This window comes from Thalassophryne amazonica, chromosome 15, assembly GCF_902500255.1.
Source record: "Thalassophryne amazonica chromosome 15, fThaAma1.1, whole genome shotgun sequence".
In the NCBI taxonomy this organism is placed as follows: domain Eukaryota; kingdom Metazoa; phylum Chordata; class Actinopteri; order Batrachoidiformes; family Batrachoididae; genus Thalassophryne; species Thalassophryne amazonica.
Window position 1 is genome coordinate 81,053,884 of NC_047117.1, and position 20,830 is coordinate 81,074,713.

Sequence of the window (20,830 nt, forward strand, 5' to 3'; positions counted from 1 at the left end):
GACCATAACGCAGCAACCAATGGTCTGATTTTCAAAAGTAAGGTATCATTGGAAAGGATTTTAAATAAGGGATCTAAATCTGATATTTATTTAATCTTTTGAGAATATTTAGGTATGACGACCTTTTGACCTACTTTTTGAACTTGAAATTGACAAATTGGGACAAATGACGTTGCAATACTCTTTAATGAAAATTGCGGTCCCATATGTTCTGTATAACATATTAAAAAAACTGTGAGAGTACAGATAACATTGAATGACCGGTCTCCAATCTGTCAAATTACAATGACTGGAGTAATAAATGGATGGCATCATTGATTAGACAGGAACCCATTTACAACTGGGAGCACTGAGGCAATGCAGACAAAGTGTCTTGTTCAAGGATGCGATATAAAACTCAGTTGGTAGTCCAACTCTTCTAACACTGAGCTACCTGCTCTAATAAAATAATAAATAATGATGAACAGCAAGAAATTTTCACATTATTATGGGAATATACGAGGTCTATTAGAAAAGTATCCGACCTTATTATTTTTTTCAAACGGATGGCTGTCTGGATCCGTGACCATCGTGTGCCATTTCTCGTTGCTGTGTGCCATGCGGCACCACCGCGACATGCGGAATTCCTCCACACGTCTGTCTCAATGTGCCGAAAAAGTGCTGATGTCCACGTCTTTTCACAATTCCTGTGCTAGTCAGACGACGTCCCGGATAAAACACAGCGTCCAGTTTGGAAATGAACGGCACATTCTACTGTTACAGGAGTTTTTGTCATGGAAAGAGGAGCGGAGGCTTCGCGCGTTGCGGTGGTGCCGCATGGCGCAAAGCAACGCCGTGATGAAGCCTCACGGGACATGTTCTGGCATGTCCAGGCACATCCACAATTTCTCGGATAATCGCTCGATGGAAAAACCACCGACAGCTGTCTGAACGCCATCTCAAAGCCGTCCTGTGAGACCAAAAGGGAGGTGGTTTTGTCTCGCTCCAGTAGCGAATCCATCGTGACGCGCGAAGCCTCCGCTCGGCTTTCCATGACAAAATCTCTTGTTAAAAGTGAAATCTGCTGGAAAATGGTTGATGTCCAGCTCTTGTGATAACCAGAGAAAGTGCACACGATGGTTACGGATCCAGACAGCCATCCGTTTAGAAATGAAATGGTCGTTCAGCCTGTCGATGGCGGCTTCGGAGCGCGGCACGGCCCACAGCCGCTGGGGGCCGTCCTTAAAGCGACAGTAACACTCCTTATTCTCTACCAAGCCTGTAACATTTTCACCGAAAGCCAGATAAATTTTTCTAATGGTTTCCAGCTGCCAGTCTCTAACAGTTTCTGAAAAAATTCTGATGGAAAAAAAAGCCCAAATCATTCCGCCATTTCCTGACAATGAAAATCCGCCGAGGGGGCTGGACCACTCCTCACTCAAAGCCTGCTCACAGGCGAATGACGCAACCGACAGGCGTGGAAAAACGCACGCATGCACACAAGGGTTCAAGCTTGTCTGACGCAATCACACGTGATTCAAATCCATATGGTTTTTGAAAAAAATAAGAAGGTCGGATACTTTTCTAATAGACCTCGTAAATGTTTGTGAAATATTTAAGTGCTGAAGTGTAGCATTTTAATTCACACAACTGTGCTTGCTGCCATGATGAAATCTTCTGTTTGGTTTGCTTCTCTCTAGTCCTTTGAACTGAATTCAAAGGCTTGATGCACCATAGCTCATTTTGGCTGCACCAAAGTGGCCATGTGAAATGAATTCATGTACGGCTCTTCTGAGGAACATATTTCTGATCAGGTTCTACATTTTGGTTTTATGGAAGCGGTTGCAGATACAGTAAAAACATAACCAGTTGTGATGGAACAGTACCTGTAGATCAAAGAATTTGCTGTATCTTCTGTAGATGATGTGGGAAGTGTTGTCAGAGTAGGTGACATTGATGACATATACCTGCAGAGAGAAGAAACACAGCAGAGGTTATTTTGGAAAAAGCAGCAGACACAAAGACAAAGATCAATTTCCACAAGGTAAGGGGTCAATATAATGCACATCCATAAATCTGTCAGTGACTCGGGGCGGCTGGTCCCTACTTTGTCAAGTCAATGACCTCCCGATTTTTACGTTTGGATGAAGCAATGCAACCCTGGAATGCCTGATTAAAAGTCAGGGTGAGTCCATTTAATCCATCACACTTAAAGCTAGAGTGGTGTAGGATATAGTGTCCCCTGTTGGTGAAGTTGCAGAATGCATTATGTCATCACTAGGTGTGATCAAACCCACAACTTTTGTGTTTTTGCTTCTTTGACCAAAGGGATTCAAGCTCCCTGGCTTTCTCTCACCATAAATAATATCCATCATCCATTTCACAAAAACACTGTAACACTGTAGTTTAAAGTAAGAGATACTGCCATCATTTCTAATCTACTCTTAATTGAGCATGGATAATCTGGGTAACAGACAAGGGACCCAGAATGTTAATCACACACCAGGTCATGCAATGTGCTCTGAAATACTGAGACTTTTTCCCAGGTTGATTAACTACTACACAGCACAAACCACTGGGCATTTTTTTTTCTTTCGGTATACACCCAGGATCTGTTTCACTCAATTACCACAAAGGTGGTACACATAATATCCCAAACATTTCTCGGTACAACGAGCAGTGCGAGACAAAGGGCTCTATCTTCACAGCTCGGCACAAAAATGAGTGGCACAAAGGGTGAAAATCCATTTGGTGCATGCTGGAGAGCACACTGCTATTTAAGCAGCAGGAAATATCAGCACAAACCAGAGTGCTGAGCACAAGGTGGTCAGATTTACTGCCTTCATTATAACCAGTCAGAGTGGCACCTGCCATTCTCTTTAAACCGGAATGCACAAGATGCAGAGTGCTGTAGTACTGAGAAAGCAGTCAGAGGATTTCCAGAAAGTTAAAGGATTAGTGCCAACCAGTCAGAGTGCACAACAACCTGTTGGAGTGCACTTAAGCCACCAAAGCTCCGTGAGGTGAAACATGCAGCACAAAGGTGGAGTTTGCATTTCTTTATGGGAGTTTACTTTTAACTGGCAAAAGGGCAAGGGTCGTGGCCAAGCGATTAAGTGTGCTTGTTTTCAGTGCAGAAAACTCACGGAGTTGCGTCAAGAAGGGCATCTGGTGTAAAACTTGTGCCAAATCAACATGCAGAGCCACCTGTGGAAAAACAAGGAAGCAGCCGAAGGGACTTACTTTTAATTTTTTTTTTTTTTCATTCCTTCACTTTGCAAAGTGAAGTGCAACCTTCTCAGACTTTTGCCGAGTGGTGCGTCTGCTTGGGAGGAGGCACTATTATTATAACCTACTCAACAGATAAAGTCGAGATCTTCATCTTTTTAAAAGGAACTTGAAGTTAGAAAACTTGAGTCTGCTTTCTTTTGTTTTACATTTTATGATGTTGACAAAAGCTATTTTTAATCACTAGTACTGCTCATAACGCAACTGAAAATTAGTGTTATTTTAAAGTACCATTCAAGTATCAGACATCTTGTTTTAATTATTCTTTAAGTTGAGAAAAGGCAAGGTGATGCAACGTTACTAATGTTGGAAATACATCTTTAAATGAATTTTTAACAAGACATTACTGCTATATGTAATATATTCACAATGTATGTAGAATAAGTTATAGTGCAGCAGATAACTGAAACAATTCTTCACTTGGTGATGCAAGCATCAGATTTGAAATGAACATTCTTCATAAATCAGTGTTTGAGGAAAAAGTGCAGGCCACTTGAAAATCCAATATGGCGGCCAGGTAGGGGTCAATGAAGAATTGCACTGGGGTCAAAATCTAAAAACGCTCCAATCATATTGAAAGCTATACCACATTATGTGTCTGGTCACAAAGATTACAAAAGATATAGTTTGGATAATCTATGACTGAATGTTCTGGAGTTATGGGATAAAAACAGCAAGAATGGTGACAAAGGTCAATTTCAGTTTGTACAGGAGTCAAAAGTTAAAGTTGCCCCAATTTTGGTAAAACGTGGTGCAAATTATTGGTTGAACTAATAGGATTAATAAATGGAATAGTTTTGACTGTGTTGAATGATTGGTTTGCAAAGTAAATGTCAAACAATGTCGACGTCCACTGGATTCTATGGCATGTGACATACGAGGTCTGTCAATAAAGTATAGGTCCTTTTTATTTTTTTCAAAAACTATATGGATTTCATTCATATGTTTTTACGTCAGACATGCTTGAACCCTCGTGCGCATGCGTGAGTTTTTCCACGCCTGTAGGTGACGTCATTCGCCTGTGAGCACTCCTTGTGGGAGGAGTCGTCCAGCCCCTGGTCGGAATTCCTTTGTCTGAGACGTTGCTGAGAGACTGGCGCTTTGTTTGATCAAAATTTTTTCTAAACCTGTGAGACACATCGAAGTGGACACGGTTCGAAAAATTAAGCTGGTTTTCGGTGAAAATTTTAATAGCTGATGAGAGATTTTGAGGTGATACTGTCGCTTTAAGGAGACGTCGTGCAGCGCTCTCAGGCGGCGTCATCAGCCTGTTTCAAGCTGAAAACCTCCACATTTCAGGCTCTATTGATCCAGGACGTCGTGAGAGAACAAAGAAGTTTCAGAAGAAGTCGGTTTCAGCATTTTATCCGGATATTCCACTGTTAAAGGAGATTTTTTTTAATGAAAGACGTGCGGGCGGATTGCAGCGTCGGCTCGCAGCCGCCGCGACGCTCCGCCACAGGAAAAACACCTCTGTTGGAAGCCTTAAGGACAAGTTGGAACATGTCCAGCTGTTAAACAATTTCTCATATACTCACTCCACTGAAAGCCATCAAAAGCCGCCTGGATTTTACAAATGGTTATCAACACGGAGGTGTTTTTCCTGTGCCGCCGCACCGCGCCAGCTGCGTCCCGACGCGCGGACCCGTCCACACGTCTTTCATTAAAAAAATCTCCTTTAACAGTGGAATATCCGGATAAAATGCTGAAACCGACTTCTTCTGAAACTTCTCTGTTCTCTCACGACGTCCTGGATCAATAAAGCCTGAAATGTGGAGGTTTTCAGCTTGAAACAGGCTGACGACGGCGCCTGAGAGCGCTGCGCGACGTCTCGCTCCGTGGGAAGTCCTTAAAGCGACAGTATCACCTCAAATCTCTCATCAGCTATTAAAAATTTCACCGAAAACCAGCTTAATTTTTCGAACCGTGTCCACTTTGATGTGTCTCACAGGTTTAGAAAAAATTTTGATCAAACAAAGCGCCAGTCTCTCAGCAACTTCTCAGACAAGGAATTCCGACGAGGGGCTGGACGACTCCTCCCACAAGGAGTGCTCACAGGCGAATGACGTCACCTACAGGCGTGGAAAAACTCACGCATGGCGCACGAGGGTTCAAGCATGTCTGACGTAACAACATATGAATGAAATCCATATAGTTTTTGAAAAAAATAAAAGGACCTATACTTTATTGACAGACCCGTATGTTACCCTGTAACGTGACAACTGAACATGACACATGGTGCAACTATTCCTTTTTAAACCCTATTAACTCAACCAATAATTTGCATCATATTTTACAAAAATTGATGCAACTTTATCTTTTGACCCCTATACAAACTGAAACTGACCTTTGTCACCATCTTGCTGTTTTTACCCCATAACTCCATAACAGTCAGACACAGATAGTCCAAACTATACTTTTTGGAATATTTATGATCAGACAAATAGTGTTATACTTTTCAATATGATTGGAGCATTTTTAGATTTTGATCCCTGTGTAATTCTTCATGACCCCTACCTGGCCACCATATTGGATTTTCAAGTGGCCAACACTTTTTTCTCAAACACTGATTTATGAAGAACATTCATGCCAAATTTGATGCTTGCATCACCAAGTGAACAATTCTGGCCAGAAATCATACTTATCTGCTTCATTATTAAGTTACCAGCAGCAAAAATATCTAACAATTTCATTTAGCCCCAAAAATAATGCTAGCCTAGCTCTACTGTAGCGTAGGTTAAGTCGTTCATAACTCAAATTACCAAGGTATTCTCATAAACGCACTTTTTCAAGAAGTCGTTGGGGGGGGGTCCTGTTCTTTACAAATCACTGAGGGTTCCGAATACAACATTAAAGCTAATCATCCGTACATATGGCAAGATGTCGAGATTCATATAGCACAAATAATGAGTGCAGAGTATGGCAGAGGGGACGCTAATGGTAACAACAAACATTCTGGAATGTGCCATAGCGTTATACAGAAAAGGCTAGAGGGCGCTCCTATCATGTGACCGTGTACAGACAAGGCTGCATTGTCGCCATTTTGGAAGTGGTCAAAACATTACGTGCAGTACTCAGGCGTGAGTTTTATACATTTATATTAAGGATACATGTCCCAGCTGGAATGTCGGAGTCAGGATGGTCCGTGGCTGCACAAATCCGGCAACAAGACCAAAACATGTCTTTTCACAAGTGAGTAATGGCCTGTTACTTGAACTTTTAATGTGCCACTACTTTTCTACTTTGTTTAAAACCAAATTAAGCACTTCAAAAGCTATACAGGCTACATCTGGCATATATTCAATATACAGCAAAAATAGCAACTATTGTCAAGTGATTTGCAGTGAAACACGATGTTGTCACTCGGCCAAAACATTCCAGCTCAGAGTTCCGCACACACAAATCCATTTGGAATCACACTGATGTGTGAAACGACTGACCTTTGCCTCACGAAAGGCATTCAGATACAAAGGAAAAGCAAAGCATTCTCTCGGGGAGCCATTTCTACAGTTTACTCCGGCGAGCTTCATCGTGTGACTGATGTGACGCCGTGGCTCAAAACCTTCGCACCTGCCAAAGAGCTTCCCGTGCAGAGCCAAGATGAACGAGGTCAAGTGAAAGAGCCTGGCACTGATGTAAGAAGGGCAGCAGCCTGAAACAAAAGAGGTTCTCCAACAAAGCTGAGGGCTTTGCTGCTGCTGGAAGGGGCCCAAACGGTGCTGGCAAGGAGCCACCGCGGCGTGTTCCTTCTCCATTCAGACACAGTGACTGGCATCCAGAAGCTCTAACTGTCACAATATTGACAAAATTGTTCTTAGCACGGCATAGTGTCACCACAACCATTAACTCTGACCCTGATTCCTCTGAAAATGTGCTCGCTAGAGTACTGCAAAATCCTAAAATGAGAATGAGTTTGTGCAACACCATCTGCAAAGTGTCTGAGGCTCTGAGTACAAAACAATCTTCTTCTTACACCATAATTTGAAAACTGTCTGTTTGTACCCGACTCCTACTTGGTCCTTTGGCAGATTTCCACCAAACATGCTATGTGTACGATGGGCAACCCCAGAACTGCCATTAAAGGGTTTGTTTCAAAGACAAAGGTTATTCGGTACTTCAGCATTTCCCATAATCCCCCTGGTGGCCCCTTGCGCGTCCCTTCCCAGAATGCACCGCGGTGCCAGCAGAGTTCCGCGTCTCACAGTGCATATAAACAATGGCAAAGCAAAGCTGTGGATGGCGTTGATTTAGCTAGTTCACGTGTGATTATGATAGTTGAGAGGGTTATCTAGAGGAGGTGTAGCACCTGTGATAGACTTCTGCCGTGCCTGATGTTCTATTGTCCACACTTCACGAGGTGTGTTTACACTGTGAGTACTGAGCTCCTAACATCGGAACTCTGCTGAAACCGACCTCTTGCGTGAGTTACAGACCACGAGACGGCATGAGATTCACAACTGCGAAACACCGATTAGGGGTGAAATGTCAAGATTTTGCTGCTCCCCCCACCCCTCCCCCAAGAATTTAAATTATAGGGTTTGTTTTACCAATGGTCAAAGTCATTGGTGTCAATGGTCAACACTGAAGGGTTTTTTTTTTTTGTCCCAAAGTTTGCATAGATGTGGAGGTGAGTTCTTGAATTTCCCAGGTGAGATCAAATTCGCCAAAGGTCAATCAATGTCTAATTTATACCAAACCTGGTACATCAATGAAGGTTGTCCTCAAAGTCCTCTGACCTTAATGGAATTTCAGACCAGTGTCGTCCCATCCTGCCACCCGGTTGCCTAATTAGACACAGAAGTGAATCTGCACTGAGCTGAAGCATCGGATAGGAGCCAGACTGGAAGACATGAACTGTGTGTAAGAATCCAAACCCATAGAAGCACATGGATGTGTGATGGCAACCGCAGTGGAAAACACAACATCCCGAAACCATCCACACGGTCAACCCGTGCCCAAAATATCACGCTTAAACCTCATGCCTCCAGACCCTGAAACAGATTCACTTCAACGCAGCCTGTGCTGTAAATAATTATTAGTCAGAGTTCCTGATTCTCCAGATTAATTCCTGAAATAGAAGTCAACATGTTTGACAGGAAGGAAATGTGAATATTTTATATTGTATATTTCACCGAGGCTACGTTTCTTTAATGTTGCATACATGCATGCATCATCTAAAATAAGCAACCGAGTTGCAGGCTGACTCATTGCCAAACTGCTTGCAATCAGGCATTCGGGGGGAGGGGGGGCTGACTCATTGAAATGTCAGTTAGGAAACAATCTGTCTGACAGTTATATCTAGGTACGATTAAACTAAGGACGAGGCGACAGACATTCTGGTATGTGTAAGCAATGTTTAACATTAACATTCGTCAAGGCACTGAAATAGGCATTTTAAATAAACGCAAAGGCCATTTTCACATTTTTGTACAGCAGGCATGTTTGGGCCAAAGAGGCTGCTGCAATTCCAAAAAAAAAAAAAAAAAAACGAGAAAAAAAAAGGCTAAAATTGGAGAAAAGAGGTAATATAAACGCTGCACACTGCCTCAGGTGGAAGCTTGCCCGATCATTTCAAAAACTCAGCTGCTCATAACCACACATCCCTTTGCAAACAGGAAGGCATTCAAGGCTAAAACGAGCATCGAGGGGATTAGGAAACAATCGGGAGGCTGAACCACAAGTCACTCCATGAGTAGATCTGATCAAACACTATTAGTCCAATGGATGAGTGCAGTTCAGCTCAGATTTCCTTCGTGAGTATTTTTAGAAGCAACACCTAGTTATTAACAAAATTCAAAATTCATTCTGTAATATAATAGCAAATAAAGATTATTATTCTGCAGTTTAGCATGTGGAACTGCTTGAAAATGTGAATGCAAATCCATGGGTACCACCGGTAGATCAGTGTGATCAGGAGACAAACACAAAGCGAGCAGCTGCCATTCATTTTCCATCAGAGTGGGTATTTTACAACAGTAAGAGACAAGTGGTAACTGCGCCACCAGCTAGGTGATGCATGTTTTACTGAAATCAATAAATCAAACTGTTGGGAAGGTGTCGTAGCACGGACCCACAACAGGGGGCGCAAATGAACGGACAATGAGTAAGCCAAAAGGTAACAATTTAATGTTGTGACAACACACAACGTAACACACAGAATTTGTAAAGTCAATTAACACCAGGTGACGTGTGGGCAGGCTCGAAGATAGAAGACCCCGACGAGAGAGAGGCCGCGTCCCACACGGCCTCCACCACCAACGGTCTGAAGAACACCGGAGCCGCCAAGTCCCGAGTCCCCAGGTGACCTCTGTCTTCGGCTGTCGACCCTGGTACTGCTGGCAAAAAGCAGAGACAAGATGAATGAGTGTAAGTCCTTACACTCAGTGGTCCACAGTCTGTACACAGTCAGGAGGAGAACCTCCACCTCCGAATCACACACTCGTGCAGCTCTTGTCTAACCACTTATCTGTTCAGAGAGTGTGGCGCAGTCGTCGTCGTCTCGCCACACGCCGAAGTCCCGGATAAGGCAACGTCCACAAGAATAAGGCTGCAAAAGAGATCTGGTTTAGTACACACAAAGTGTCAGATAGCAGAGAAAATACCTCTCGGTAGTCGATTTCTCGGCGGGGAGGTGGAGTTGCAGTCCGGCTTAAGTACTGGTGTAGATGAGTGACAGCTGGTGTGATGAGTGACAGCTGTCACTTCCTCTGGGTCTGGCGCCCTCTCGTGCTTGGAGCCCGCACTCCAAGCAGGGCGCCCTCTGGTGGTGGTGGGCCAGCAGTACCTCCTCTTCAGCGGCCCACACAACACAAACTTTGGCATGGTCAAGCAGTAAAACATGGAGGAAAAGCTTGTAGTGACATCGTTGGGTTTCCCCGTCCATTAAAATCTCTCATTAAACATTGTGCACAGCAACATCAAGTAATATCAGCTGGCCATGCCCCAGGAATGCCAGACAAATACCATCTGCTCGTTACCCACATTTGTAGCTAATCTGAGCATAGGGTAAGGAGTTGGGCAAATAATATGTAGATTTGCTTTTGCTCTCTAGTCACATGTCCTTGAACAAGACATTTAATCTGCACATTCCCACTCCAAATAGTTGTAAATGGTACTGGCCTTGGCTGGGAAAGTAGCATGCAACTGACTGGTGTGCCATACAGGGAGAGTCACAGAGAAAGCCAAATCCAACAATAACCTCCTTGGATTTACAAGTTGTTCAGTTTATACAGTTGGGGATTTGCGTCAGGTGTTATCAAAGTCCCAGAATTCTGAGCCTGTGAATGTCGCAACTTTCTTGTCATCAGCAAACTGTTACCCTTAAAGAGCTGCTTTTACATATCTGTGACATACGACCATATCTGTCCATAATTGGAGTCTTTGATCTGTAAAACGCATCCCTCTTTTGTTAGTTTCGGTTTGGATTTCGGTCGTTTATGTGCTCTGCACTCGCAGGCTTTTCGGTGATGGAGATGTCCAGGCTCATTCATCCACTTTTTCCCGATGATTTGTGACTTCGGGACTTTTTTCCTTAGTTCAGCAAACACCGTGTGCCATGTGACCGGGGCTTTAAAAATCATGCTCTCAAACTGAAAGACCACACTCTGGAATAAAAAGCGCCAATAAAACTTAAATACTACTTGGAGCTCCACTTGTTCGGGCTGTGTGTGACATCAAGAACACCAACAGCAGGTCAACTAGGCAAAGCTAGTAAGGCTATTATCTTTTTACATATGTTTTACAAACAGTCTTCAAGCATTTACTTACATTACACCTTACCTGTCTAATGATCATCTGTTCAGTGTCTACAAGAAGCAGTTTGCTTGGGTTTTGTGCCTCATATAACAAGCACATTAGCTTCTGCTTGTGAATGCCGTAGTTGTATTATAAATAAATAATGTGGTTTTAAAACATTTCAAACACTGCATGTTTGTCTGACCTCCGGTCATCTGTTCAGTAGTGACAAGAAGTAATTTATTTTGCTTTTGTGCCTAATACAGTAACATTAATTAGCTCATTACTTTGTGCTCTCTCATGCAATATTTGTATTATAAATAAATAATGCACTGAGTTTTCAAACATTTAACTACATTACACTTTTACCTCACCTATGATCATCTGTTCAGTGGCGACAGCAAGCAGTTTACATGGCTTTTGTGCCTGATACAATAACAATATTTAGCTCATTAGATTCTGCTCACTAATGCAGGGTTTATATACTAAATAAATAATGTGCTGATTAAATGCATTTTGTGCCTTATTGTATTAAGCAGTCACACCACATTTCAAAAATAATGCAACATATGTGCTCCCCCTCCACTTCATAACACTTTTATTGGGGGGGGGGCAGATTCTACAATTCTAATCTGTAAAATATCAAAATATCAAAAGTAATTAGCAGGTATTTCCTCAATCCTGCATGTACCCCCCTTTTCGAGCATGTTAAGTGTCTTTTCAAAGGGCTTCTAAAATTAAATCAAACCAGAAACAATGGGGGGAAACTGAAGAATTCAAACAAGGCTTTGGCAGTTCAATGTCCTAGATAGCTACAAAAGATCTTCTTGTGCGTCTGCTAATCCAACGGGGAATATGGGACATGAAAACAAAAGTTTTATTTTTGATCAGAAGCAAAGACCAAAACACACATCCTTAAAACGGAACAAATAGCTCTCCTGATTTTTCATCATTGCTCCTCTGAGAACGTAAGGAATCCACATTGCACATTTATAGCTCTCTGTATTTCTTCCATGTGTCTTGAAAGAATAACTACCCTAAAATAGGATGAACATTACTACAATTAAGATATACACTGTGTGCTGAGGAGAACATACTGTAGATAAGAGGTGAATAGAAGTTAAAACTTACAGTGTCGAAAGGAATCCAGAACCCAGTGTCACAGATTGCGCCGAAGGCAAACGACTAAGAGCAGTTCTTGGTGGGGCAGAGAATCCCGGCCACTAAATACAGTGAACCCCACCTAAACTACTATATTTAAAGTAACATATAAAACTGGCACATACAATGCTTACAGAGTAGTGCTTTTTGCATAAAGCCCAAAATGACTGACTGACTGGAAAATCAAGTTTCCATACAGAACCACAACTGAAGCAAATATTATGGGGTCGCCTCTCTAAGTGGTCAGTTTATTGAACTTGTTCCTCAGCTAGCCAACAAAAATGTTAATACACTCAACTACAATTAAAAAAAAATCACCAAGTAGGGGAAGAAGGTCCAAGTTTTTCAGATCATGGTGCTTGCTGTCTTACTGTATGACTATTAGACTTTGACACTAACCAGTCACCAATGACTGGTACCACCGGAATGACTTTGCATCAAACACTTCCTTTGGCACAAAGGAATGCCAGCTGGTAAACAATTAAAGGGCCTTGCCGCTGAGAAGGCAAAGTTTTCTACGTCATCGTCTTTTTGTTCTGGATATCTGCGCGTCTCTGAAAAGTCACCATGTTTGCTGATGATGCATCTGTATCCCCGAAAAAAGCATTAGTACTCATAGTGCTAGTGATAAAAAGAAGACCACTCACTTTGAGTGGACATTTGAGTAACTGCAGATTTTGGCACTTCCATGCGCCATAGCCATTCTGGGTTTTCACGTATCCCATAATCCCTTGCGCACCAGAGAGTCGCTGTAATCAAAACAACATAAAGAATCCACATGATGACAATTGTAAATTAATATTATACTACAAAAATGTAATTTTTTTAATGCTTTTCATCACGTTAATAAGAGACTGCTGCATGATACCCTGAAAACCTGCTAAAACAATTATAACAAATAATCCGTGTCTGCTATGTTTAATCTGCGTGGAATTTAGTAAGTACAAACCGAATTTCAGACATATTTATATATATATCAATCAATCAATCAATTTTTTTTATATAGCGCCAATCACAACAACAGTTGCCCCAAGGCGCTTTATATTGTAAGGCAAGGCCATACAATAATTATGTAAACCCCAACGGTCAAAACGACCCCCTGTGAGCAAGCACTTGGCTACAGTGGGAAGGAAAAACTCCCTTTTAACAGGAAGAAACCTCCAGCAGAACCAGGCTCAGGGAGGGGCAGTCTTCTGCTGGGACTGGTTGGGGCTGAGGGAGAGAACCAGGAAAAAGACATGCTGTGGAGGGGAGCAGAGATCGATCACTAATGATTAAATGCAGAGTGGTGCATACAGAGCAAAAAGAGAAAGAAACAGTGCATCATGGGAACCCCCCAGCAGTCTACGTCTATAGCAGCATAACTAAGGGATGGTTCAGGGTCACCTGATCCAGCCCTAACTATAAGCTTTAGCAAAAAGGAAAGTTTTAAGCCTAATCTTAAAAGTAGAGAGGGTGTCTGTCTCCCTGATCTGAATTGGGAGCTGGTTCCACAGGAGAGGAGCCTGAAAGCTGAAGGCTCTGCCTCCCATTCTACTCTTACAAACCCTAGGAACTACAAGTAAGCCTGCAGTCTGAGAGCGAAGCGCTCTATTGGGGTGATATGGTACTACGAGGTCCCTAAGATAAGATGGGACCTGATTATTCAAAACCTTATAAGTAAGAAGAAGAATTTTAAATTCTATTCTAGAATTAACAGGAAGCCAATGAAGAGAGGCCAATATAGGTGAGATATGCTCTCTCCTTCTAGTCCCCGTCAGTACTCTAGCTGCAGCATTTTGAATTAACTGAAGGCTTTTTAGGGAACTTTTAGGACAACCTGATAATAATGAATTACAATAGTCCAGCCTAGAGGAAATAAATGCATGAATTAGTTTTTCAGCATCACTCTGAGACAAGACCTTTCTGATTTTAGAGATATTGCGTAAATGCAAAAAAGCAGTCCTACATATTTGTTTAATATGCGCTTTGAATTACATATCCTGATCAAAATGACTGGAATATTAGTCTGGAACAAAGAGGACAAACAGTGTTGTAAAGAACAATAATCAAAACGTTAAAGAGCAAACTTCACTTTCCCCCAGAACGACATGATCAGGAAGCGAGCGTGGCTCACAGCAGCTCCCATTGAAAATAACAGAGAGACAGCCTGTGATTCCCGCATGTTTACATAAAACAAATGCAATAACAACGTCTATAAACCCAGAGAATATATTCACAAGAGTTTTCGGCACAATATAAAAATAGTTTTATGTTGCGATGTTAATGCTGTTGTCCGTGTGCAGCGGTTAAAGTGCAGCCTGATCAGAGCGTCTCAATGCAGTTCTCAATGTTACTGAGATCTCACAGCGTGGTGACCTCTCCGAGGTTTTGCAGGATTTGAAACCTGAAAAGCCTCAATGGGAACTGGGGGTGCCGCTAGAAAAGATGCCACAGCACCCCTTGCTAGATGACAGATATATACTAACAAAATAAATTAATGAACTTATAAATTTTACATTGTTTCCTTTGTGGTATATGTACACAAAAAATAAATGTCTGAGTTTTGGGGGAATAATAAGCAACTCTGAACAAGTATTCTACAATGCTATAGCCTATAATGTAATCTGCTGACATTTATTGCAACACTGCTCGCCTTTTTTCTTAGCACCTATTGATTTGTCAGTGCTGGTGATGTATGTGTGCATGCATGCCCAATGCCTTGGACACAGTCCATGTTAAAGGATTCTGACTTTTACTTTAAATCCAGACGCCACTGTGCAGCAGACGTCTCGCAAACTGAATATAGTGTGAGTCAGGTCATGCATTTAAGACTTCTGCATGAGACAAATAAAACACTCCACCACATCTGGATCTGCATACATGAAAACAACCTCCACCGTGCATGTGAAGTCCCACTAATAGCAGTGTGGGGACGACGACATCTGCTGCTTCTGTCAGCTTCTCGAGTCACTGTTTGCACATGCAGACATATTTTCATACATAGCTTTCTATCACGAAACGTTCGTGCATACCGGCTTGTGAGTACAAGCAAAATAAGAAGTCTCGGCTTGTGCATGTTCTATGAATCATATATGGGGTTTGGCTGTTAATCTCTTCTTCCTAGTTTTTGGAAATCCTTTGGCATGTTTCCTGTCAAATGTGAGTCAATGACTAAATGGATAAATGAGTCCATTCCCTCCAGTTTGTTAACATGATAACTCAAAAAATAATCTACACCATAACTGTCTAAGGTCAAAATTTGTGCATCTGTGTTAGTCTGTTCAGGGCAAAGATGAGCAGTAAAATGTTTCTAAGCAAAACTGTAAATGAAGTACACTCAACAAAAATATAAACGCAACACTTTTGATTTTGCTCCCATTTTGTATGAGATGAACTCAAAGATCTAAAACTTTTTCCACATACACAATATCACCATTTCCCTCAAATATTGTTCACAAACCAGTCTAAATCTGTGATAGTGAGCACTTCTCCTTTGCTGAGATAATCCATCCCACCTCACAGGTGTGCCATATCAAGATGCTGATTAGACACCATGATTAGTGCACAGGTGTGCCTTAGACTGCCCACAACAAAAGGCCACTCTGAAAGGTGCAGTTTTGTTTTATTGGGGGGGGATACCAGTCAGTATCTGGTGTGACCACCATTTGCCTCATGCAGTGCAACACATCTCCTTCGCACAGAGTTGATCAGGTCGTCAATTGTGGCCTGTGGAATGTTGGTCCACTCCTCTTTAATGGCTGTGCGAAGTTGCTGGATATTGGCAGGAACTGGTACACGCTGTCGTATATGCCGGTCCAGAGCATCCAAAACATGCTCAATGGGTGACATGTCCGGTGAGTATGCCGGCCATGCAAGAACTGGGACATTTTCAGCTTGTAAGAATTGTGTACAGATCCTTGCAACATGGGGCCGTGCATTATCCTGCTGCAACATGAGGTGATGTTCTTGGATGTATGGCACAACAATGGGCCTCAGGATCTCGTCACGGTATCTCTGTGCATTCAAAATGCCATCAATAAAATGCACCTGTGTTCTTCATCCATAACAGACGCCTGCCCATACCATAACCCCACCGCCACCATGGTCCACTCGATCCACAACATTGACATCAGAAAACCGCTCACCCACACGACGCCACACACGCTGTCTGCCATCTGCCTGGACCCCGATGAGGATGACAAGCATGCAGATGAGCTTCCCTGAGATGGTTTCTGACAGTTTGGTTATGCAAACCGACTGTTTCAGCAGCTGTCCGAGTGGCTGGTCTCAGACGATCTTGGAGGTGAACATGCTGGATGTGGAGGTCCTGGGCTGGTGTGGTTACATGTGGTCTGCGGTTGTGAGGCTGGTTGGATGTACTGCCAAATTCTCTGAAATGCCTTTGGAGACAGCTTATGGTAGAGAAATGAACATTCAATACACGAGCAACAGCTCTGGTTGACATTCCAATCTTGCGACATCTGTGGCATTGTGCTGTGTGATAAAACTGCACCTTTCAGAGTGGCCTTTTATTGTGGGCAGTCTAAGGCACACCTGTGCACTAATCGTGGTGTCTAATCAGCATCTTGATATGGCACACCTGTGAGGTGGGATGGATTGGTGGGATGAAGTGCTCACTATCACAGATTTAGACTGGTTTGTGAACAATATTTGAGGGAAATGGTGATATTGTGTATGTGGAAAAAGTTTTAGATCTTTGAGTTCATCTCATACAAAATGGGAGCAAAACCAAAAGTGTTGCGTTTATATTTTTGTTGAGTGTATATTTTGAAGTAGATTATAAATCCCATTGTGCACACAAGAGGCACCTTTCCACCTCATGTTAATGTTAGCTCATTAGCATTGTGTTATGTGATGCTAGTGGAGTTTCATGCTAATGTTAGCATCACATTAGAATTGCTAACAGGCTATCATTAGCATGTATGCATTTACGTTTCCCCAGTAACTGCTTGGAGGAAAGACTAATTCAACATTTAAAGCCGAATCTCTTGGCTGTGGTCATAATAAAGTACAATTTATTCATCAACTCATATTTCAGACATACTATGACTAAAGAACAATAAAACTACAGCAGTGTGCTGTTTACTACTAACTTATATTTTCATTTGGGGGAATTTGGCTATAATTATAGTGGACTTATCCACAGAGACTGCTCTAATAAATGCCATAATAATCCAAAAATCAACTTTGTTTTGCTTATGTAATATTCATAGTGTGGGTATGTAATGGACAAATGCTCCGTAAACTCATCTATAGGAATCTACCCATAGGTATAGTAGGTATATACCTATACATCAACTATACTATATACCTCAGTAACCCTGGCACCATCAATGTAGCTAACATTACTTTCTAAATTAGTGCTAATGGTGCTAACATACAAATTAGACAAAATTTCCCTCACCAAAAATACTGGAGCACAGACTTTTTACATGATCTGTTCATAAAATTGACTGCCGAGTAATCCATAGGACCTCATATTTGTATTAAGATAATCGAAAAGGAACTACTGGTCTATGACTGGGTGACTGTTTGTATGTATATATATATATATATATATATATATATATATATATATATATATATATATATATATATATAAGAAGCACATAGTATCGAAAGTGAAAAACAATTTGCAAATATAAATACAAGAAATACTGCTCACTACTGGTTTACTGGCTGTTCCTCTCCTTCCCGTCCTCTGTCTTCCTGTTACTCCTCCTCCCACGAGTGAGGAGTTGTACAGTCTGATGGCCTGAGAGACAAAGGTTGCATAAGTGATAATATTAATTAACCTTAATCAATGTACAACAAAGAAACTATCTTTTGAGACCAAAACCGTTATTTGTCTGTGTAACAGGCTGTAAAGATGTTTATTTCTGCTATAAAGAGGGACCTTTGACCATTGGTGGCTAAAGGCATTGAATGTCTTTTAAAGCTAGCCTCAAGTGGCCTTTTGAGGAACTGCAGGCTTTGGTACTTCCTCTGGAGGTCGCCGCTTGGTCATATGCCCTAGATCTGATTATCACCTGCTGGAATTTTGTCTCAAGGAATCTTATCATCACATAAATGATGGAAATTAGGAGCAGGTGGAGTTGAATTTACACATAGCATGAAATGACGTACATACATGTGCTGCTTTTTCGGTATTCTACAAAGAAATTTTTATACCAAAACGAGAAAATGATTACAAATGAGGTGTTGTTACAGATTTGGTTTGCACAATCTGAGCATCACCAGATGTTGGTAAAGCTGTTGGATAATCTTTGTCACTGATGCGTCACATTCTGACACACAGCTCACAACACTGAATCTCTTAAATTGAACAGTCAAACTCTAATCAATAACAAAAAAAAAAAAAAAAAAAAAAAAACAACTCTGGACAACATGCATCTCCAAGTTGGGCTGAGCATCTGAAAGCAGGGGTCTTTTTTTCACCGAGATCTCACTGTGTTTGATGGGCCGATAAATATTTGAGTGTGGAACAGCTCTCTGAAGAGATGTTTTATGGTGCCAAGTAACAACACGGTCTTCCAGTCAGGGCGGTACGGCAGCACAGCAGCCTCTAGAAAAGTGAAATGTTACGGGACTGGGACTTGTAAGGGAAACAGAAACTTAAAGTAAACATGGCTGTACCCTTAGCTTTGGTTTTATTGCTGCCTTCCTTCTGAAAACACATACGCAAAAGGAGAAAGTGTGTGTGAGAGGCATGTTTGAGAATCTACGGTTCAACATTCCCTTTGGTCTGACAAACACTTCCCTTTGACAAAGGCCCAAATTTAATTCCGCCTCTCGCGGGAAAAGCAATTCCAGTTTGTTTCACAAACATTACAAATGAGATTCAATGGGCACCACAGACGGGTTCTCGTGCTTCTTTTTGTCTTCCCCACAACAGCCGCTATGAAGCTCGTGTCTGGGCTTTGCCAATAATGCATAAAGGGGTGTAGTGTGGGTGGCTCACTGTTGACATTTTTTAAACTGAATTTATTTAGTACAATTCAATGCACATACCAACATATATACAGTCAATTTAAACAAAAATAGATGGGTAACGCAATAAAGTGAAAGCACTCATTTCCATTGTTGCCTGAACACGCCCTTCTCTTTCAGTCCTAACCAGCTAAGCTAACAGGCTAACCTCAGTTTGGGTGTTTGTAAATTGTATTTTTTATATTTTATGCACTATGTAAGAACACATCTGTGAGTAGGCGGGCTTGATAAATGAGGGCCCTGGACTGTGAGAGGGGAAGCAATGACAAATGTCTGTGAAATCTCACAAGTGGGCATCAATCAGGTGCACTGATGTAGACTTTGAGAATGTAGATTTACTAAAGTAAAGAAACTAGTAAAGAAACCAGAAAATTATAGTCCAGCCGACATCTCAGTTAGCCAAGAATATCGGCTGATATGAGCCTTTCACCAACATGTCGGTATCAGCATTATTTTTTTCTCACATGAAAACTTTTATTTTACCAAATAAACAATGCAGAAAAACACCTTGGCTTTTGGAAGTTGTGTCATTATGTAGTCTGTCCAGCAGAGGGCACTCTGATGCCATTCTTTCTAATGCTGTCCAGCATGGCTTGGACCCCCATCACCCTTTGGTTACATTCGCTACAAGAGACAGAAAAGCGACCAGCTGCCATTCATTTTCAATTACAGTGGCCATTTTGTAGCAACAAGAGGCAAGTGATCAGCTAGGAAAGTTCAAAATAGACAAGAAGTCTATTTATTCAAATGCTGAGAGATGTGACACAGAGACTGCCAATCCCAATGAAGCGCAGCATGATGTACATTGCTTGGTTGGTGGTAAATCGTTTTTGTTTTTTGTTTTTTACTTCTTAATTTTGGCATCATATCAGCCAACCAAAAAATCTGTATCGGTCGGGCTTCACAGAAAATATTCACATTTTGGAGGCTGAAATCAGAGAACTGGAATGTTAAAAGTCTTAAAATTATCAATCAATTCTCAGAATAGCTGGCAATTAATTTAATAATCGGTTAATAATCCATTCATCTCTTAACTGTTCCAGCTCTTCTTCCAACCTACTGGAGGATGATTAACTGTGATGTTATGTGCCCTTATTTATGACTCATACAAATCTGAACAACATACTCGTACAGTATGTAATGTGAAGTTGCCTGGCACGCAGCATGAACAGAGAGAGCGACAGAGGGCTATTTTAGTTCTGGAGAACTTGAATTGTCATCACTATCTGGGTTTTGGTAGTGATAGCTGTGGCCAGTCTTCTGTGAGCACTTCCGCTATATCTAGGACAAACATTTAGATCAGACATAAGAATGTGACCGAGTGAGGCACCAGCAACGTCAAGCCAAAACCAACAAAATTCACAATGTACAGTTGCAGATTGCATTACGCCATCACAGATGATTTTGTTTTCTTTCCCCCCCTTCTTTGGCCATGGTGATTCACGCTCACTTGCCTTCTCTCGTGGTGAGCAATGTGTACGACCAGCACAATGCCCATGGCAACATGCATTCGAATCTAGCTGAAATTCCCCCAAATAAAAATACTTAAAATATGTATTTCAATCAATTTTTGAAATTAAATTAATTAAGATTATAAATATTTAGTAGGTTTCTTTAGTCACAGTATTTATGAAATACAAATGAATAATTAAAATACAATTTATTATCACCAAAG

General features: G+C 41.6%; 1 protein-coding gene across 1 annotated transcript in view; it reads right to left on the minus strand.

Annotated features, from left to right (window-relative positions):
• The window catches only part of LOC117525510 (SH3 and PX domain-containing protein 2A-like), a 249,494-nt gene that overhangs the window by 213,735 nt on the left and 14,929 nt on the right, over positions 1–20,830 (minus strand). The window contains 1 exon segment of the mRNA XM_034187367.1: positions 1,866–1,946. Within this exon segment, the coding sequence (XP_034043258.1) occupies positions 1,866–1,946 (81 nt within the window).